Raw genomic sequence first — 23,083 nt, 5'->3', positions numbered from 1 at the left:
TCCAGAACTGTTATGGAAGTTATGTTATGAAAGGCGTACAGACGCAGCCTCGGCCGCGTCTGTACCATAGCATCCACTCCTAGGGGAGCTGGATGACTCAGAGAGAACCAGAGGGGACAGTGCGACGTCTCCTGAGTCGCAAACAGATCCACCTGAGCTCGGCCGAACATACGCCATATCTGCTCCACCACCTCGGGGTGGAGCCTCCATTCCCCGGGCATCGGCCCCTGCCTCGACAGGGCATCTGCTCCCATATTGAGACGGCCTAGGGATATAAACTGCTCTCAGCGAGAGGAGTTTCCCCTGGGACCACACAAGGATCTGGAGCGCCAGCCTGTAAAGGGGGCGCGAGCTCAGACCTCCCTGGTGGTTGATATAAGAGACCACTGCCGTGTTGTCGGTGCGCACCAACACATGGCGACCTCTTAGGTCCGGGAGAAAGTGTTTCAGTGCTAGAAACACGGCCAGCATCTCCAGGCAGTTGATGTGCCAAGTGAGATGGTGGCCGCTCCACAGACCACGGGCAGAGCGGCCACTCAGCCGGTGAGAGATGCATCCGTCGCTAGCATTACGTGGCAACAAGGAGCTCCCAGCACCGGGCCCTGAGACAAGAACCCAGGTTCCCGCCACATGTCTAAGGCACGTAGGCACCACCCTGTGACCTTGATCATGCGGAGCGGGTTTCCCCTCAGGGAGAACCCCCTGGTCTTGAGCCACCACTGTAGGGGTCTCATGTACAGCAGGCCAAAAGGTATTACCTTGGACGCAGCTGCCATCAGACCCAGCAGTCTCTGAAACTGCTTCACAGTGAGTGACCGGCCTTCCCTCACTCTCGTGACTGCTGTGAGGATCGACTCGATCTGAGCAGGAGACAGGCGTGCCTGCATCGTGGTTGAATCCCACACCGCGCCCAGATAAGTGATTCTCTGTACTGGAGCACACTTTTCTCGGCCTTTAGTCTTAACCCCAGCTCTTTCATATCTGCGAGAATGACATCTCGATGCCGGACCGCCATCTGCTCCGATCGAGCTAATATCAACCAGTCGTCGATATAATTCAGTATGCAGATGCCCCGGAGTCGCATAGGAGCCAGAGCAGCATCCACACACTTCGTGAAGGTGCGGTGTGAGAGTGCTAGGCTGAACGGAAGAACCCGATATTGGTAAGCTTCGTCCCCAAAAGCGAACCTCAGGAACTTCCTGTGTTGAGGAAGGATGGAGTTATGGAAATATGCATCTCTTAGGTCGATCGTGACAAACCAGTCCTCTGAGCTGATCTGAGACACGACCTGTGTTACCGTGAGCATCCTGAACTTCAGTCGTGCGACTGAGAGGTTCAACTGCCGCAAGTCCAAAATGGGACGCAGCCCTCCACCCTTCTTGGGAACAATGAAGTACCGGCTGTAGAGCCCGGAATCTCTGTCGCGAGGAGGGACCACCTCGATGGCCTCCTTCCACAGGAGAGTGTGTACTTCCTGTTCCATTACCAGAGCCTGCTCGGGACCCACCAGAGTGGGAAGAACCCCGGAAAAACGAGGCGGAGGAAAGCCGAACTGAATTCGGTAGCCTCTCTCTACAGTACGCAGGACCCATTGAGACACATTCAGCAGAAGTTTCCATGCTGCCAAATAGCTCCCTAAGGGGATCAGCCTCTCGAGACTGACCTCTGGTGCGGCGAGAGTGGCTAGCGTGGTGCCCTGGAGCGGCGAACCGACAGGGAACGACCGAACTAGCTGCTCCGAGGGCCTCCAAAGAGGCCGCGAGCCTCCCAGACCCGCTACGTTCCCAGGCGAGAACTGGGAGAAACGCTCGCCGGAGACCGCTGCGCCCTGAAGCACCATAGGTGGCAGGGTTGGCAGATCGACCTCGCAAGACGGGCACCGTATAATGAGGTGTACACTGTCCCGCCCCAGAGGGGCCCTCCATCGGAAGCCCTGGGCCCAAGGCGTCAGGGCTTCTTAGCCGCGGCCCTCCTAGACAAAAGAACGGTCCTCAGAGCCGTCTTCGTGTCAGAGGGACCGGGCCCACAGCACCACCGAGACTCCCAGTCCCGCCGCGGGGGAGCACGGGAGGCGACGCTCTGTTTCTGTGCCTCCCTGTGAGAGGAGGCAGTACAAGGAGGGGGCTACCCCCGCCCAGCAGCCCCACGAGCCAGAGAGCGGCGAGGGAGAAACCACTGGAACGCTGCCACCTGCGTACGAGCCTGCTGGTACCTGTCGACGACGGAGCTAACAGCGTCGCCGAACAGACCAGAGGGCGCCAGGGGGCCGTCCATAAGAACGACCCTGTCCCTCTATTTCATGTCGGACAGAGCGCTTGCTGAATGACAGAAAGCTGGCGCGGTGTTTGCCGCTCCGGCTTTTATGCTTCCGGGTCACTACGTCACCCCGCCGTGATGTCTCGCCCATCCATTGGACTGATTACACGTGATTCAGAGCGCGGTCACGCTGAAGGCGTTCCCATAGCGTTTCGACGCAGCTCGAATTCCTGAAGGGGAACCTTAGGTGTGGCCAAATCAACAGTTGGGTACATTCTTAAAAAGAAAGAAAGCATTAGTGAGCTCAACAACATTGAAAAGCCTGGAAGACCACGGAAGACAACTAAAGTGGATGATTGCAGAATCCTTTCCTTGGTGAAGAAAAACCCCTTCACAACATCAACAGAACTCAAGAATACTCTGGAGAAGGTAGGCATATCACTGTCAAAATCTACAATCGAGAGACGCCGTCATGAATGTAAATACAAAGGGTTTACAACAAGGTACAAACCACTGGTAACATTCAAGAAAAGGAAAGCCAGATTAGACTTTCCCAGAAACATCTAAAAAAAAGCCTCCCATGTTCTGGAATAGGATTCTTTGGACTGATGAAACCAAGATTAACTTGTACAGAATGATGGGAAGAGAAATGGCAAAAGAAAAGAACAGCTCATGATCCAAAGTATACCACATCATGTGTCAAACATGGTGGGGGAAGTGTTATGGCATAGGCATTTATGGCTGCCAATGGGACGGGCTCACTGGTGTTTATCAATGATGTGACTGCTGACAGAAGTAGCGAGATGAATTCTGAGGTGTATAGGGCTATACTCTCTGCTCACATTCAGCCAAATGCTACAAAACTGATAGAATGCCGCTTCACAGTGCAGGTGGATAATGACCCTAAACATACTGCGAAAGCAACTCAAGACTTTTTGAAGGCAAAGAAATGGAATATTCTTCAATGGCCAAGTCAGTCACCTGATCTCAACCGAACAGAGCATGCTTTTCACTTACTGAAGACAAGACTGAAGGCAGAAAGACCCACAAACAAGCAGCAACTGAAGGTGGCTGCAGTGAAGGCCTGGCAAAGCATCTCCAGGGAGGAAACTCAGAATTTTCATCCAAGTATTAAAATTATGGTCATATTTACAATTATGTTACTTTATCCAAGTACCTTTGAGCCCCTGAAATGGAGGTACTTTGTTGAAAATGGCTGTAATTCTTAAATGGTAAATGCCATATTTTTGTGGAACCTCTTAAAATAAAGCTGAATGTCTACACTTTGATCACATCTTGATTGTTTTATTTCAAATCCATTGTGGTGGTGTATAAAGGCAAAATCACAAAAACTCAGTCATTGTCCAAGTACTTCTGGATCTGACTGTACATATATATATACATGCATGCATGCACAGGAATGTACACTGATGAGCCAAAACATTATGACCCCCTGCCTAATATGCTATTGGCCCTCCGCTTGCTGCCAAAACAGCAAGACCTCTGTAAAACTCTGAAAGACCTCTGTAGTTTCCCTGTGGTATCTGGCAAGACGTTAGCAGCAGATCCTTTAAGTTCTGTAAGTTGTGAGGTGGAGTCCCCACAGATCCTACTTGTTGTTCCAGCACACCCCACAGAAGATTGAGACCTGGGGAATTTGGAGGCCAATGCAACACTTTGAACTCTTTGTCATGTTCTGCCAATCCTGAACAATGGGCCTCATTTCTCAATCTTTTGGTAAAGATGAGTGTAAATGTTTGCATAAACCAAACCAAACAAAGTTTTTTTTTACTAGATTTACAAAAATTTTGGAATTTCGTGCTTAGGATGATGACCCATAAAATGCATAGTGTGTTCTCGACACAGCTCATTTGCATGTAGTGACACCCATAAAACTCGGAGCACAAAATGAAAAATGAGGATAAATGCTGAAAGTCAGAAGTGAAAGTTGTTTTGACTTACTGCTACGCAAATAAAAATATTTAATAATATATAATATCACGCCCTATTGTCCGGAGATCGCAAGTTCGAGTTCTGACAACACCATTCATGGCCAGGAGCACAAAATTGGCTGTGCTCTCTGGAGGGATGGCAGGGGAGAAATGGCATTCTTTCTCCTGTCAAGCCTCGGGGGCTTGGGTAGGGTAGCATGCACAGGCAGAATAGGGCCAATAGCACTTTCCTCCGAGTGCGTTACGCCGCATGAGCAGAAGTTCGAAAAGATGTGAAGATTGGCTTCATGTGTCTCAGAGGAAGCGTGTGCTAGCCCGACCCTTCCCTGGTTGGTAGATGTTGCGTGACTTGGGTGAGAATTGGAAGAAGAAAACACTTCTATAAGTCGCTCTTGATGAAGGCATTTGCTAAATGCTGAAAACATAATAACAGTAAGCAATTTTAACTCAATAGTATATTCTATAGATAAAAGTGCAGTAATCCATGCAAATTATATTTAAAGTCGATCAAGTTCAATTCAATTCAATTCAATTTTATTTGTATAGCGCTTTTAACAATGGACATTGTCACAAAGCAGCTTTACAGAAATAAATGGATTCACAAAAATATATTGTAAATATTTGAATTTATCACTGTGAATTTATCCCTAATGAGCCAGTGGCGACGGTGGCAAGGAAAAACTCCCCGAGATGATATGAGGAAGAAACCTGTGAAACCCTCCAGACCTGCCCCTGTACCTAAGAAAAAACTATTTACAAAAGGCTTGACTAAACAAATATGTTTTCAGCCTAGACTTAAACACTGAGACTGTGTCTGAGCCCCAAACACTAAGTGGAAGGCTGTTCCATAACTGTGGGGCTTTGTAAGAGAAAGCTCTACCCCCAGCTGTAGCCCGCATTATTCGAGGTACCAACAAATAGCCTGCATCTTTTGATCTGAGTAGGCGTGGCGGATCATAAAAGACCAAAACTTCGCTCAGGGACTGTGGTGCGAGACCATATAGTGCTTTATAGGTCAATAGTAGTATTTTATAATCAATACGAAATTTGATTGGGAGCCAATGCAGTGTGGATAAGATAGGGGTGATGTGGTCATATCTTCTGGTTCGAGTAAGGACTCTCGCTGCTGCATTCTGGACTAACTGGAGCTTGTTTATGTATCTACTGGAACATCCAGACAGTAAAGCATTACAATAATCCAACCTAGAGGTAACAAAAGCATGAACTAATTTTTCTGCATCGTGTAGTGACAATATATTTCTTATTTTAGCAATATTTCTGAGATGAAAGAAAGCAATCCTAGTGATATTATCTACACGAGCTTCAAAAGAAAGACTAGAGTCGATAATCACACCAAGTTCTTTTACTGCTGCAGATGATGAAACCGAAAGGTCATCCAGAGTTATTATGTAATCGGAAAGCTTACTTCTAACTGCATGTGGTCCTAGTACAAGTACTTCTGTCTTGTCAGAATTAAGTAAGAGAAAGTTAATAAGCATCCAGTTTCTAATGTCTTTTACACATTCCTCAAATTTATTAAGCTGGTGTCTGTCATCTGGCTTTGCTTAAACATACAACTGTGTGTCATCAGCGTAACAGTGGAAGCTAATACCATGCTTACGGATAATTTTGCCCAGAGGTAGCATATATAGAGAAAAGAGCAGTGGGCCTAAAACAGAGCCTTGCGGGACACCAAACTTTAACTTAGTATGAGAAGAGAAGTCACCATTTACATTTACAAACTGATAACGATCAGTCAAATAAGACCTGAGCCAGGAAAGGGCTGTTCCCTTAATGCCTACTACATTTTCTAGTCTATCGAGGAGAATAGCATGATCAATGGTATCAAAAGCTGCACTAAGGTCAAGCAGCACAAGCAAGGGGACACAACCCTGATCAGAGGCCAGTAGTAAGTCATTTACAACTTTTACCAGTGCTGTCTCTGTGCTATGATGAGGCCTAAATCCTGACTGATAAATTTCATGAATGTTATTCCTATGTAAGTATGAGCATAGCTGCTGTGCTACAACCTTTTCTAGGACCTTGGAGATAAAGGGGAGGTTTGATATTGGTCTATAGTTAGACAGCTGACAGGGGTCAAGGTCAGGTTTTTTAATCAAGGGCTTGATAACTGCTCATTTAAAAGATTTAGGTACATAGCCAATGCTAAGGGAAGAATTGATTATCTTTAAAAGAGGTTTGATTGTTTCAGGAATTATCTGTTTGAGGAAACAAGTAGGTAAAGGATCTAGCATACAGGTTGATGATTTTGATGATGAAATTAGTGAAATTAGTTCAGTCTCTTCAAGGGGAGTAAAGCGTTGTAGTTGTTCATCTAATATTATTATATTATCGTCTACAGGGTTAGTTATAGAACTGTCCGGTTTTAAATTAATAGTCTTAATTTTACCATTGAAAAAATTCATGAAGTCATCGCTGCTATATAATGATTGTGTGCGTGTTTCTATTGTGGTCTTATTCCTAGTTAATTTTGCTACAGTATTAAATAAGAATCTAGGATTATTTCTGTTATCTTCAATTAGAGTGGAGAGATACATTGAGCTAGCAGCACTAAGAGCTTTCTTATAGCTCCAAAGGCTCTCCTTCCATGCTGTTTGAAATACTACCAATTTAGTTTGAGGCCAGTTACGTTCTAGTTTTCGAGTAGTCTGTTTTAAAGTTTGTGTGTGATCGCTATACCAGGGTGCTAGCTTTTTCTCCCTAATTATTTTTTTTTTAAGTGGAGCTACCTTATCTAGCAAGTTGCAGAACGTTGATTCTAAACATTCAGTTGCCTGGTCATGTTCTTTGGGATCAGACGGTGATCCAATCATGGTTGATAAATCTGGGAGATTACTGATAAAACTCTGTGCAGTTGTTGACGAGAACGTACGTTTGACACGGTGACGTGGCAAGGTGCATATACTATGATGAATACACATTTCAAGTTGAGGTTTACATTAGTTACTCTTCTTATGCATAACTTTACACTCAGGTCCTATTTCCTATTGCGCCAAGATCCAGTTCCACATTCATGTGCCCATTGTAGTGCTTTTGATTGTGGACACTGACCGTTCTGTGGCTACATAGCCCCATATGCAGGAGGACGCAATGCACTGTGTGTTATGACACATTTGTTGCCCTTGCACATAGATAAGCCGTGGGCGCCCAAAACCTTGTCACCATTTCGTGGTTTGTCCCTCCTCAGACCATTGTTGGCAGGTATTCACCACTGTTGACTGGGAGCACACTACAAGCCTTGCTGTTTCAGAGATGCTCCAACCTGGTCATCATGTTTTAGCCCTCATCAAAGTCACTCAGCTTTTCACACCTGTCCATGTCTTCCACATCCAATACATCGACTACAAGAACTGATTGGTTACTTATCGTCTAATATATCCCAGACCTTGATATATGCCGGTGTTATGAGATAATCAGTGTTATTCGATTCATCCGTAATTGGTCATAATATTTTGGCTCATCTGTGTATATCAACAGCTGACCTTTGTTTGCAAAAAGAGGCTAAATAAAATAAACCACAAATAAAGGAATATGTGGTAATGCTTGAATATTTGCCATTTTCTGCACTAGCATATGTTCCAATTTGAAACTGGTTAATATTGATTGAATACTTACAAATGTGTTTTGGAATGAATGGTATTTAATACTGATACTAATATTGATTTAATACTAACCAGTGTGAATTGGTGATTTTTGTTCTCTCTCTATCCCCCCTCCACCCCCCACCCCACCCTTCAGCGGCTCCTCATTGCAAAAGAGTTTGGAGATCTGGCAGCAGAACGAAGGGCCTATTGTAACCTAGGAAATGCCTACATTTTTCTGGGAGAGTTTGAGAAGGCTGCTGAGCATTACAAGTGAATCCACACTTATTTACACATCGACTGTTTATTAGCTTTACCCTAACTACTTCTGACATGTCCTGTAGACCTCTTTGTTAATGCTACTTAATCCATCTACTGCAAAACATAGCCTTTCTTTTTTCTCTTTGACCACTGTGCTAAATTAACTCAAAAACTTTTAAAGCATTGCTATAAATGTCATGATTTTGATTACTATTCAGTACTTTATTCTCCATATTTGTACTGTTGCATTACTTTATTAATTACTTTATTTATTATGTTGGCTTGACAGAGCCAACACACTGTTCTCCATAATCAACGATGTCCTGGAACCCTGTTGTTAGGATTTCTTCTTCTTCAAAACTGTGCAGAATTTGTGTGCAGAATTGTGCAGGCCAAACTTTAAGTCATAGAGACTTGAAACTTTGTCAACAGATAGTACTCCCTCCTGCTACTCAAGCAAACCAGATGGGCCTGATCGGACCAGTGTTTGCGCTACAACATTTCAGTCCTACAGACAAAATTCTTCCTTCAGCAGATTCCTTGGGTTCTCCCAAACAAAAAGCCTCAAGCTCCACCCACTTAGTTTTCTTTGCTAATTTGCATAATATTCAAAACATTCTTTTGTGAACTAGTCTTAGGATTGTTGGCCTATTATCACAAATTTGGTGTTAAACTGTCAAGGAGAGTGAGAAACTCAACAATTATCAAAAAAATCTTTTCTAAACAATATGGCCACCACACATCAATCAAATCTAATGAGGCGGAGACTAGTTTACTCAACTTGAAACTTGAAAGGCATACATAGGACAAGATTCTGAGGTGACATGCGCAGTCATACAAAGGGGGGTGGAGCTAGGGTTAGATAACTACTTCTCTGCAACCACGAGACCCATCAAGTTGAAATTTGGTATAGTCCATCTGTGTGCTACTTTATAAGTCGATTTTTGATGTTGATCTAGTTACTTAAACATGGCCTCCATCTGCCAATCAATTTTCAGCAGGCATTTGACAGGGTTAACACTGAGCTACAGTCATGAAACATGAGGTAGGTTTGGGCACGGACCCACTGCTTTGTGATGCAGTCCCATTGAAATTGGCTACCGTGGGACACTATTCATGTTTGTGCACACAAAAACAAGCTGTTGGAAAATAAGGTGTAGTACGAAATTTTCTTTTTAGTATGAAACTATTGAAACTATTGTTGAAACTTTTGAAAGCTGCCTTTTGGACCATTTAGCCACACTCACTCAAAGTTATGATAATTTACATAATATGTGAAATCTACTTCTGTGAACTAGTCCTAGGGTTTTTAGCCAATCGTCACAATATTCATGTCAAACTACTCAGGAGACTGTGAAACTCAATAGTTACCAAAAAAAAATGTTGTTTATAAATGTCGATATGGCCGCCACATGTTAATCAATTCTATGGAGGCGGAGATGAAGTGCAGTGAAGTGACTTGTGGCCAAGTATGGTGACCCATACTAGGAATTTGTGCTCTGCATGTGAACACACACGGAGCAATGGGCAGCCTTTTTTTGCTGCGGTGCCTGGGGAGCAGTTTGGGGGTTCGGTGCCTTGCTCAAGGGTCTCACCTCAGTTGTGGTACTGAGGGTGGAAGAGAGCGCTGGTCATTCAAACTGGAAATACATGTTCAGTACAAGGTTCTGAGGATGACTGCAAAGGTTGGGGCTTCGGCATACATAGGGGCAAACAGTCCAAACAGCTGTTTTTCAAGGACCATAAGGCTGATCAAGCTGAAATTTGGTATGGTGTACCTATGTGCTAATCTTTAAGTGGATTTTTCATGATCTCTAATTGCCGAAAAAACATGGCTGCCATCGGCCAATCAGGTTTTAGCAGGCATTTTGACAAGGTTCCCAATAAGCTATGGGCATGAAACTTGAATGGAGTTTGGAGTTGAGTTTAAATAGCTGTTTCTCAGGAACCATAAGTCCAATTGGGCTGAGATTTGGTCTACTGCATCAATCTGCTAATCTGTAACTGGATTTTTAATCATCAGTGAATTACATCAAAACCTGGTCACTTTCAGCCAGTCACCTTTTAACAGGCATTGTAAACAACTAGCATTGTGCTATCATCACAAAACTTGATAAGTATGTTTATGTATGGTCTCTTTATGGTTCTGTGTTTCTATGTTTCTTGGCAAAAACTTACGAGGAGTGCTTGGACCCCACAGATTGCTGCTTGTGGCTTTATTATTATTATTATTATTATTATTATTATTATTATTTTCAAAAATTTTGTCTGTTAATTTTTGATGCGGACACATAAAATTTGGCACAATTGTAGATCCCATGTGGGAATGGTTTGCTTGTGATTTTGGGAAAGATTTCAGAATTACAGATCAGAATTGCATTTTCTGCATAGCGATGCTCTGAACGCCGTTTTTTTTTTTTCCCGATAGGAAGACATGGGAAGTTTTTTTGAAGGCCATTGGAAGGACATGCAGACCAAACTAGGTGCTACACACCTGAAACTTGGCCATTATGTAGCATGCTTTCCTTCTAGTAGCCAATTAGCCTAAAGTGCACTGTTTCATGTTTTAGCATATATCTTGAGATCTATGAGAACCATGAGGCCTATAGACAAAATTCTTTTCCCCCTGATTCCTTGGCTAAATCTGAACCAATTTGCAATATGGAACACTTAGCTCCACCCACTTAGATTTTTTGCTAATTTGAATAATATGAAAAATCTACTTTTGGGAACTAGACCTAGGACTTATCTTGACCTATCTTCGCAAAATTGGAGTCAAGGACAGTTTCCTGCATAATACTTGTCAAATACATGTTGATGTTGTTATGAACAATATGGCCACCACCTGCCAATCAATTCTAAAGTGTATGTGAATAGTGGGTTATTTTTTTTAATTAATTAATTTTTTTGATTGATTCTTGATTCATTAGCGTATGCCACTAATATTGACCTTTTCGGCCATTTAGCCCTACTCACTGAAATGTCTGATAATTTTGACCAAACCTTTGCAAATTATTCCCAGGATTTTTGCCATACCTTCAAACTTGTGGTGTCAAATTACTCAGTGTCTGTCCTTCATTAATTTTTTTTAAAAATGCTGATATTTGTAAAGAATGTCTGCCTGTCTTTTGTGAAGAAAGTCTGCCTGTCTGCTGTCATCGCAAGGCAGAGCGTAATTTAGTCATATGGCTATATACATGATGTATTAGATGGATTTGCACAAAACTTGAAGACATTTTCGGAACTAGATTTTGAGGCTGGCTGCTAAAGCTGTTAAAGTGTGTGGAAAGTTTTTGAAGGGGAAGTCCCCAAATGATCGTACAGACATGCCGGGCTGGTACCGGTCTGATTCGGGTTTAAGAGGTTATTGAATTAACTGATAACTAATTGAACAGGGTGGCAACCATTGTCTTTTCTCTTGGTAAACATGGATGGTGTAATAAAGTAGTGGGAATATGGAGGGTATGGAAATACTACAAACATGGTAATATGATTATGATTTATAGATATTATTAATAACTACTATACAATCAGACAATGTATTTTCTACAGGAAAACAACAGGTTAAAAAGGACAAGTTAGTTTTGAATCTAACACTGTAGGAGAAGTGTACCAAAAATTGTATGCAGTAATAATATTAATAATTAGTACTGATTGCTATGCAATGAAAGCATAACTGTTATAATTGTGCAAGGTTATTCTTCTTCTTCTTATAGTTTCTGGACACTTTTTCAGCACATAAGTAGTCTCTCAGTTTTTGCCCGACTGTCAGGAAACACCTCAAAACGTGCGACCCCCATTGGGACACATATGCTATTACTTTTCTCAGAGTTCCCATGTGCACTTTTAACTACCATTTTTGGCCCATAGAGAATGAATGGGGAATAAAACACGGGTGTCACAGCTCTGACGTCAATACTTTTCTCACTATTCCCACGTATGTGCCGTGAAATTCCTGATCAAATTTCCCCATACACACTCATTGAGAAAAAACAGCAGGACTCAACAGGCCATAAACTGAGTGTAATTATCAAAAATACATCAAAAAGATCAGCTCAGTGAGGAGAATTGCAATATGGGAGATTACAATACCCACAACTCAATGTGCAGGATTGCATTATGGGTCACATAATCGGTCAACTGACCATAACCAGAAAACTAGTACATAGACAGGTGATATATTAAAATGCATTAAAATGAGGAGAATTACATTATGGATATTTTATTGGTGTGCACGTGCACGTTAACCCCCAAAATAAGTGGAATCACAAAACTACCGTAACATGTGATACATTAAAAGATTTGGCTCAATGAGGAGAACAGCATTATGAGTATTTTAGTGACGTTAACCCCCAAAATAAGTGGATTCACAGAATTACTTGTACATAGACATGTGCCATATCAAAACGCTTTAGAGCATTAAAAACATGAGTTAAATATGGCTACTGATGTAGGTCAGATTGGTTATGCTTCAACGAACACGTACACACATGTAACTCCCCCTACTGACTGGCATGTGCAGCTGCATATGGGTGTCGAATTGTGCACGGGCAAGCACCACACACATTTTCTTCAGAAAATGTAAATTCTGTTATTAATTATTTTTATTAACTAAAGTTTTGGTAAGACATTAGTATCATTGAGAGTGTAGTGGTGCATAGGAGAATTTAATTTTTTCAACTCTATTATTGTAGTATTATCAATATGTAGCACTTGAGGAATCTAGCAACACCTTAGCAACCAGCTGGAATGTTATAGCTAGGTAGCAACACTTTAGCAACCACCTGGAATATCTTCTAGTTTTAGCATTTCTAACCTTTAAACATGTTTCAGCATTTTTAACATTTTACCCTTTACATATTAGAAACTTTTAGACTTTTAAACTTTAAACTGCAATGGTTAAAATGTTAAAAACATTGAACAAACATTAGTTTGTTCACAAACTTTGATGTTGGCTTAAAAGAGAAAAAGTTCTCCTTAATCTTCTTTTCTCTGCAATTTTTTTTATGTTTTCACAGGTCACAGTTTGTGATGTAGAACCACAAAATTTGAAATCGTCTTTTAACTTTTACATGCTTAATTGTTAAACATTTTAACATTTTATAATCAATGACAACAAAACATTGTAATAACATTTAACACCTTTAGTATTTTTAGAGGGCCCTGTCAAGCCAACATCAAAGTTCATCCATGATCTTTACCCTTCTAGTTCTTTCTGCTGGCAGTATTTACTGTTTATGTTGTAGTTTTCATTCTGTTTTGTGTTATATTTGTTTGATTTTTGCCAGGAGAGCTCTTCAGTTGGCAAGGCATCTGAGGGATCGGGCAGTGGAGGCTCAGGCCTGCTACAGCCTAGGCAACACCTACACTCTACTGCAAGACTACGAGAGAGCTATAGACTATCACCTCAAACACCTCATCATTGCCCAGGACCTCGGTGACAAGTACATGCAAACGCACACACAACCATGCTACACTGCCTCACATACCTCTTAACTCCTCAAACTCTCACTCTACAGAAGTACATTTTTTAAATAAGGTCTGAATACTAGTTGAAAATTCTAATCTGTCTCAAGCAATTTCTGTGCAGCCATGTTCAATTGGGGCCATATCCATCTAACACCAGATACATTTCTTAGAGATGTATGGATGCAGCCACAGCTGTTTAATTAAAAATTAGTTAAAAATAACTATAAATTATTTCACCAAAAACAATGTAATAGTCTATAATAGTGATTGAGTTGTACAAATCTGAAGGATTTCTTAGGAGAGAGTTCTATGAATACCAGGTACTGCTTAATATGAATTCATGAATTGAATTCTAACAGACATTTAAAAATAAGAAAAGAAAAAAAATAGAAAGAAACCCACACTAGTTGACTAGTCCAACAAGCAGTTAGATGATTGTACAGTTGATGCCATTGTTATCTCAACAATGGATACACACATACCTACACACATGAAATACAACCAATCACTGCATATACTTTTTTTGTGTGGATGTATGTGGGTATTTGCGTTTGTGTGCATGTGTGTATATGTGTGTGTTAGGGTTGGTGAAGGCCGTGCCTGCTGGAGTTTAGGTAATGCGCACACAGCCCTTGGGAATCATGACCAGGCCATGCACTTTGCAGAGAGACATCTGGAAATCTCTAACGAGGTACACACTTCCAGGTCCAAGTAAACATGTCCTTTTGTCCAAGTTTACCAGAAGTGGTAGTGGGGAAATTGTAGTAATAAAACAGAAACTACAGTGAATTTTATGAAAAAAGTAACAAAAACATTCTTGTTATTTTTATATTTTTTTTAAGGTTAAACAATAGAATAGAGCACTTTCAGTGATGGAGGAGGACCAGAGGCCACTGGGACATTGTACTTACTCCCAAGGAAATATACTAAATTTGAAGGCAAAACATCAAGCCTTTGCTGAGATATTGCCTGACTTTTCTTTTCATTAGCCCCCCCAATCTGCAAATGAAGTTATCCTGTTCCTTTTTTTTATATTTCGTTCCTAAACTTATGGGAAACCTTTGATGTCAACACACAAAAGCTTTGCCGAGATATGCCCTCACTTCCTGTTCGGCGACATAGCCATCAAAATTCGTTTGCAGGTTATGGATGTAATGTCACATGCATATCAAAAATCTAAGAATTTTTGACCAGTCTTTTTTTTTTGGACTGGTTTGAATATGCTGTGATCCAAATTTTGTGATGATTAGACAAAATTTGTATGAGAATAAACAAAAAACAGTTTTTGTTAACTTTCAAAATGGCCAACATCCTGTTTGGCAAATTACAAATATGTTACATGAACCTGCCAGGGAAAGAAGAATCATGATTGCAGGTTAAATGGTTAAAAAGTTATGTGCCATTTTACAAATTTGTGAATTATAGCTCCCCTAGAGAGGATTTAGACAAAACTTCTTGGAGTCCCTTAGGACAAGACCCATTACTCATCTACAAAGTTTGGTGAAAATCCATTACACTGTTGCTGAGATATGCTCTCACATCTTGTTTGGTGACTTCGCTATCAAATTCGTTTGTGCATTATGGATGAACTTTCCATCATATCAAAAATCTGAGAAAGAAGTTTTGTTTGAGTTTTACTCCCAATTCTCTCTTCCAAATTTCATTGGACAAAATTTGTAGGAGAAGAAGCAATAAAAATAGTTTTTGTTAAAATTCTAATTGGCTGACTTCACAATTTAATTACATCAAAAATGTGGCACCATCTAGGGAATCAAGACATGCATGTAACTTGGTTTGATGTTGAGCAGCTTTAAAGTTATTAGTAAATTTATGCATTTTTGGTTAATTTAGACAAAACTTCTTGGAAGACCTTACAGTCCTTCAGTTATCTACAAAGTTTGGTCATAAAATGTCATGCTGTTGCAGAGATATGCCCTCTCAACCTGTTTGGAAGGTTCACTGTCAAATCCGTTTGTGCTTAATGAATGAAGCATTCATCAGATCAAAAATATGAGTAACAAGTTTTGTTCAGGTTCATCTCCCGATGCTCACTTCCAAATTTTATGGTTATTGGAGAAAATTTGAAAGAGAAGAAGCAAAAGAGAGTTTTTGTTAAAATTCAACATGGCTGAACACTCGGAATCTTCGGTGGAATCAATAGAAACAAGCATCTTGATTTGATGTTGAAAGGTTAAAAAGTTACACGCAATTTTACAAATTTATGAATTATAGCTCCGTCTAGAGGTAAAATTAGACAAAACCTCCTGGATAGCACTACCTTCGGCACCTTCAAGGGAATCAAGAGCAACAAGAATCTTGATTTAATGCTGAGTGGTTCGTTACAAGACATTTTTACAATTTATGAATAATAGCTCTACCTATAGATGAATTTAGACAAAGCTTCTTGAAGACCCTTAGAGAGAGGTCTTTCAGTTATCTTCAAAGTTTGGTCAGAATACATCACACCATTGCTGAGATATGTCTTCACTTCCTGTTTGGTAGCTTTGTTGTCAAATTTATTTGTTATGAACAAACCGTCCCATACGTCAAAAATCAATTAATCAACTTTTTTCTGGGATAGCCTCATGCTGTGATTCAAATTTGATGATGACTGGACAAAGTCTGTAGGAGAAGAAGCAAAAAAAAATAATTTTTGAAAAATTCAAAATGGTAGAAAATTAAGTATGGTGGAATCGCTCTTCTACGACGTTGTGTTGCAGAGTTATTATTGTAAAAGTACGTCCAAATTTGCTCTATTGGTGTCACTAGAAGGCTTGAGTGGTGTACACCATAATTCCTGTGAAGTTATCTGAGACTGTCTATCACTGGGCCAGATTTCATAAAAAGCATATGAAGCATTCTATGGGCTGCCATAGTAATAAATATAGCCGCAAGGGACATCCCCAAATATCACCCCCAGTGGCCAGTTCTCACCATTTGAGAAGACAGGCCAAAAATCCTAGGACAGGTTTAGCAAAATAAGTTTTGCATATTGTGCAAATTTCAAAAATTTGAGTGGGTGAAGCTAAATGGCCAAAATGCATTTTTTTTTTAGATTGAGCAAAATAATCAAGTTTTAAAAAAGCATTTTAAAAGCATTGTACACTTAATTTTCCAAGAAATATGCTTAGTTTTGTATGCACAAATACGAATAATGGCCCCCAGTGGGTCAAATACACAACGTGAACCAAATTTCAGCTTGATCGGACTTATAGTTCCTGAGAAAAAAGTTTATCTGACTTTAGCCCCGCCCCTATGTATGACCATGCCTCCAGCTTTGTTTATGATTTTCAAGTTTTATGCAAAGCAATTCAAGCACTCATGACCTATAACTGTTTGAGTAAATTAGGCTCTGCTTCATTATAATTGATTGACCCGTGGTAGCCATATTGTTTGCAAATTTCAAAAAATGTTTTGGATAACTTTTAAGGTTTCCACTTTTCCGATTAATATAACAGCAGGTTGATGCAGATTTGGCTAAAAACCTAGGAGGAGTATGGAAAAGTAGGTTTTGCATATTAAGCAAATTATCTTGCTATATTGCAGTGGGCAGGGCCAAATGGTTCTAGAGGCTTTTTGTTGAGTTTCACATGCTCCTGAAGAGTTTGACATCAGTTTCGTCAAGATTGGTCAAAAATCCTAGGACTAATTCACAAAACTAGGTTTAGCATATTTTGCAAATATTTGAGGAAACACATTATCCTAAAAAAAAAAAAAGAATTTTCACTGTACACCTTATTTTCCAAGTGACTGTCGTATTTGTGTTCACAAACATGAATAGCACCCCCAGTGGCCAATTTCAGTGAGATTGAATCAGATAGTAGGGGGTCCATACCCAAACCTATCATTCGAGTTTCGTGGTGAGAGCTCAGTTTTAACCCTGTCAAAACCCTGTCAAAACAGTTTAACCCTGTCAAATACCTGCCGAAATTTGATTGGCAGATGGCAGCCATGTTTTTTAGGTAATTAGGCCATCAAAAAAAACTTACAGATTAGCACATAAATGGTCCATACCAAATTTCAGCTTGATTGAACTTACGGCTCCTGAGAAACAGTTATCTGACCTTAGCCCTGCCCCTTTGTAGGCAGAATGTGTGCTTCAATTAATAAATGCATTCAACTTAGCTTATATCAAACACAACAAAACTGTAAGAAACAGTTTACCAAAACTAACAATTGCATGAATACATACAGCTGAGCATGAAACAATTCAAGTTTCTCAAGAAAGAAGATAAAAGGATTCCAGAGCACAAGCCACAAGCACATGTGATACAAACAATCTCTTCACCTACCAGAAAATGCTGCTCTATTTCTTTTTATGGGAAAATAAGTACCCTGTACCTGAGGGTGACAGCTAGTGGTATTACAATAAATAACATGGTTCTTGGGATCATGTCGGTTACAAACTTTGTGTTTCACCTTAGAATCTTATCCTGTATAAGCCTTTCAAGTTTCATGCAAATGTTCACAAGTAGTCATGAGTTACAGCTGTTTCAGTAAATTAGGCTCTGCCTCATCGGAATTCATTGACATGTAGCAGCCAGATTTCAACATATTTTTGATAATTGTTGAGGATCACACTCTACTGAGTAGTTTGTCACCAAAGTTGTGAAGATAGGCCAAAAATCCTGGGACTAGTCTGCAAAAGCAGGTTTTGCATATTATGCAACTTAGCAAAAAAAAATCTTAAGTGGGCAGAGCTAAATAGTTCTTGAGGGTTTTTTGTTTGGGAGAACCCAAGGAACCAGTGGAACAAATAATTTTGTTTGTGGGACTCACAGTTCATGAGATATAGACCAAAACATAGAACCCTGTGCTATAGTGGGCTATTAGGCCAATCAGGCCCATTATGCTTGACTGAGTAGCGGGAGGGAGCACTACCTATTGACCAAGTTTCATGTCTCTATGATTTAGAGTTTGGTCAGAAAAAAACTAAACAATAATAATAATAATAATAATAATAATAACAAAAACTAGATAAGTAAAGTTTGTCAAGACAAACTTTGATGTTGGCTTGACAAAGCCAGTCTGAAAGTTTGAAACTGTTTCATAAGCTTGAAGACAGTTTGAAGTTCAAAGACATAAAGAAAGAAAGGGTGACAGACAGAAGGACAGACAGACAGTTACTGGTAGAAAGACAGATGACAAATAGGGTGATACAAGTAGAAAGTCAGATGGGATGAGAGTGACACAAGTAGCTAGATGGAGAGAGTGTTATTAGTAGAAAGACAAAAGGAATGAGTGATACAGGTAAATTAGAAAGAAAGAAATATGAAGACAGATAGTTTGTGTGGGTGGGTGTGTGTGTGTGCTACTGTTAGATTGATAGAGAGATGGATGGAGAGATTGTGTGGCATTGATAGAGAGATAGGTGAAGTGAGAGTCTCTGTTACAGGTACATTGACAGAGTGAGATGGAGAGAAGTAGGGCTTCAGGCCATGCGCACACAGGTGTGTGTGAGTTGTGGCTGTGGGAGTTTGAAATCTTGAAAATTCCAAGCCAGGCTCTGCACATTCTGTCAGTGTATGTCTATGATAGTTTTTGGGATATTTGCTTGTCTGCTACAGGAAAACCGTAAGTCCGATCAGTCAGAAAAAAATACAGCATGATCAGTCTGAACAGCTTGAAGGAAACTGTACTGAGTAGCCATAATGATTGTATTTAACTAGAGTTTTTAATATAATAGCCTTTGTAGCGTCCATTCGCATGTATAATACCCATAATGCAGTTCTCCTCACTGAGCCGAGCGTTTTAATGTATCACATGGTAGTTTTGTGGTAGTTTTGTGAGAGTTTATGACAACAAGGTTGTAGGGCAAAAGCTTTAATGTAACTTTTTTGAGTTTTTTTACTTGAATAAGATCAATTTCACTCCTTTTTAGTGTTGTTTATTAGGTATTACCAATAATACTTTTTGATTAGGAAATACATTTACATAAAATTAGTAAATGTAAAAAAAAAAATTAAGAAAATAGTAATTTTCCCTTTTAGATTGTAGACAATTACATGCTTTTTTGAATATAATAAGCATTTTAAGGTTACATGTTCATTAAGTTTTAAACTTAGAATCTTCTCAGTTTATAAACTGTAAATACTTGTTTTTTCTTTTTAGACAGGTGACCGCTGTGGTGAGCTGACTGCTCGTATGAATGTGTCTGACCTCCAGACTGTCCTTGGCCTCACTTATAGTACAAACAATTCTGTCTTGTCAGAGAAGAAAGAGATTGATTATAACCTGCATGGTAAAATATTTTCTTTGTAACTACACAATACCATAGCATAGTTGTCAATATTAATAATAATAATAATAATAATAATAATAATAATAATAACCTGCATTTTACAATAATGTGACATACTGCAAAATAATGTGGTGCAGTAACAAGAGTGTAGCCAGTCTTACGGAGTTTGTTTTTTCCAGGAGCAAGACCCAGGATGAGCAGGCGCTCCAGCATGGAGAATTTGGAGTTGATGACACTTACACCAGAAAAGCTCAAAGTGATTGCAGCCTCATACATAACAATCAGCTGATAATAATTTCAAACCTCAAAACTTCATCAGCCACCACCAGTGTAGACCAAACACCCCCAGCTAACCCACATACTTTATTAAGACATCAACAGTTCCTCTCGATTTTTTTAGACGTGTGTGTGTGCGTGTGCGTGTGTGCATGTATACTTGTGGGTGTATTAGATAGGTAGATTGTCATTTGCTTTGGTCCATTCCTTTGTATTTGGTCTTCTCTTGTGCAGTGTCAGAAGTTGGGCACTGAGGTTCTATGTATGCAGTCAAAGACCAAATCCTCCTCCAAATTCTTCTTCATGAATCGTCTGCGAGGGAAGAAGAACAGCTCCATTAAAGTTTTGCAGGACACCAGCAACACTCTGAAGACCTCTCAGAGGCAGACTGCTCAGAAAGTGAGTCTCTGTCAACCACTTTGTATGGCTGATGAGTAATTTTTTGACAGTTATAATATTGGAAAAGCATTTAAGATTATTCAGAGTGTATGGGTGCACAAGTTACATATAAATTTTTAATCATTACTCATCCTACAACTTGCAATTCTTGTACTACAGGTCCTGCACTGACTTAAATGTGCCAGTAAATAGCCATTTTACCAATGATGTTTTGAATTCTGAATATTTAAATGTGGCTGTTACACACTTTGCTACAGTCAGGATCTTATTACTTACTTACTAGATGTAATTTATTTTATGTGTAAAGAAAGATTGCAAGAGCTGTTTGTTTGTTTTCTTTTGTTTTTTTGACTCCATGTAGTGTGTGAGTGCGGACATGTTGGGTGACGAAAGCTTCCTTGACATGCTGAGTCATTTACAAGGCAACAGAATGGATGACCAGCGCTACTCTATTCAAAAGGAGCTGGGCTGCCAGTCCACTGCTACCACTAACCCCTCCTCCTCATGTTCATTTTTGCCCAAAAATATGAAAAAATGTAAGTGCTAATTCCTTCATTCTTGAGTGTGGAATATTTTTGATCATCCTTGGGCTCCACAGCTGTTTAACTACTGTGGGTTGGGCTACTAAGGGGAGGTGGGTGGAGGTTTTCAATTCAATTCAGTTTTATTTGTATAGCGCTTTTAACAATGGACATGGTCACAAAGCAGCTTTACTGAAATAAATGGATTCACAAAAAAAATATATTGTAAATATGTGAATTTATCCCTAATGAGCAAGCAAGAGGCGGCGGTGGCAGGGAAAAACCCCCTGAGATGATATGAGGAAGAAACCTTGAGAGGAACCAGGCTCAAAAGGGAACCCATCCTCATCTGGGCGCAACGGATAGTGCAATTATAAATAAATCCCTTCTATTATTGTGTACTATATGGACAAATTTGCAAGAAGTCCGGTTGGTTAAAATCTATCCACTGTCCACTGATGGAGTCCTGAGTACGAAGGTGTTCGTGGCAACCGCAGCCCCAAAGCCACTACAGCAATCGCAGTCCCAAGGCATTACAGTACAGCTCCCCATATGTGATCCCCATGCCATCTCCACAGCCCCCAGGTGGCACTATCCCCAGCAAACCAAATGGTTCTTCAGACCGTCCATATGGGGCCGCCCCCAGCAGCAGCGAGCGAACTCAACCGATGAGAACTCCAACCAGAGGTAGGGCATCAGGATGGGTCAAGCAGCAAGGAGGAGCAGAAGGGGCATCAGGATGGGTCACGCAGCGAGGAGGAGCAGAAGGGGTCAGGATCACTGGCATCTCAGAAGTAGCATGTGTAGCTCGACAGAGAGTGAAGGAGAGAGAGAGAGATGGAGAGAGAGGGAGAGATTGCTAGGTAAGCTTTTGTCCTCTAATGGTTAAAGACAATGTACGTTGCATGCAGAGTGCAAGCAGGGACTCCGGCAGGACTAGCTATGACAGCATAACTAAGAGGGAGAGCCAGAAGCTAACACAGACATGAGGGCACCCTGGGACATAAAGCAGCCAGCCACTCCACCGTCAACAAACCCGAGTGAACGCGTGAGAGTGGGGGGGGGCGACAGCATCCAAACATCCTAGTTCACCACAACACTCTATGCCTGTGAACCCTCCAGACCTGCCCCTGTACATAAGAAAACTATTCACTAAAGGCTTGACCAAACAAATATGTTTTCAGCCTAGACTTAAACACTGGGACTGTGTCTGAGCCCCAAATACTAAGTGGAAGGCTGTTCCATGACTGTGGGGCTTTGTAAGAGAAAGCTCTACCCCCAGCTGTAGCACGCACTATTCGAGGTACCAACAAATAGCCTGCACCTTTTGACCTGAGTGGGCGTGGCGGATCATAAAAGACCAAAACTTCGCTCAGGTACTGTGGCGCGAGACCATTTAGTGCTTTATAGGTCAATAGTAGTATTTTATAATCAATACGAAATTTGATTGGGAGCCAATGCAGTGTGGATAAGATAGGGGTGATGTGGTCATATCTTCTGATTCTAGTAAAGACTCTTGCTGCTGCATTCTGGACTAACTGGAGTTTGTTCATGCATCTACTGGAACATCCAGACAGTAAGGCATTACAATAATCCAACCTAGAGGTAACAAAAGCATGAACTAATTTTTCTGCATCGTGTAGTGACAATATATTTCTTATTTTAGCAATATTTCTGAGATGAAAGAAAGCAATCCTAGTGATATTATCTACACGAGCTTCAAAAGAAAGACTAGAGTCGATAATCACACCAAGGTCTTTTACTGCTGCACATGATGAAACAGAAAGGCCATCCAGAGTTATTATGTAATCAGAAAGCTTACTTCTAGCTGCATGTGGTCCTAGTACAAGTAATTCTGTCTTGTCAGAATTAAGTAAGAGAATCCAGTTAAGCATAAGCATCCAGTTTCTAATGTCTTTTACACATTCCTCAAATTTATTAAGCTGGTGTCTGTCATCTGGCTTTGCTTAAACATACAACTGTGTGTCATCAGCGTAACAGTGGAAGCTAATACCATGTTTACGGATAATTTTGCCCAGAGGTAGCATATATAAAGAAAAGAGCAATGGGCCTAAAACAGAGCCTTGCGGGACACCAAACTTTACC

The 23,083-nt window shown here is 40.6% G+C and overlaps 1 protein-coding gene across 6 annotated transcripts in view; it reads left to right on the top strand.

Moving 5' to 3' along the window:
- LOC113533399 (G-protein-signaling modulator 2-like) overlaps nt 1-23,083 on the top strand; it is a 70,590-nt gene that overhangs the window by 35,309 nt on the left and 12,198 nt on the right. For 5 of the 6 annotated variants that reach the window (XM_034314862.2, XM_053227432.1, XM_053227433.1 and 2 more), the window contains 7 exons: nt 7,968-8,083; nt 13,360-13,515; nt 14,123-14,231; nt 19,652-19,781; nt 19,961-20,037; nt 20,292-20,456; nt 20,818-20,992. In XM_034314862.2, the coding sequence (XP_034170753.1) occupies nt 7,968-8,083; nt 13,360-13,515; nt 14,123-14,231; nt 19,652-19,781; nt 19,961-20,037; nt 20,292-20,456; nt 20,818-20,992 (928 nt within the window). The remainder of the gene's footprint in view (nt 1-7,967; nt 8,084-13,359; nt 13,516-14,122; nt 14,232-19,651; nt 19,782-19,960; nt 20,038-20,291; nt 20,457-20,817; nt 20,993-23,083) is intronic. The other variant, XM_034314861.2, reaches the window with a different exon arrangement.

This window comes from Pangasianodon hypophthalmus, chromosome 21, assembly GCF_027358585.1.
Source record: "Pangasianodon hypophthalmus isolate fPanHyp1 chromosome 21, fPanHyp1.pri, whole genome shotgun sequence".
In the NCBI taxonomy this organism is placed as follows: Eukaryota; Metazoa; Chordata; class Actinopteri; order Siluriformes; family Pangasiidae; genus Pangasianodon; species Pangasianodon hypophthalmus.
The sequence above is the reverse complement of the archived record's forward strand: the minus strand, read 5'-3'. Positions and strand labels throughout refer to the sequence as shown.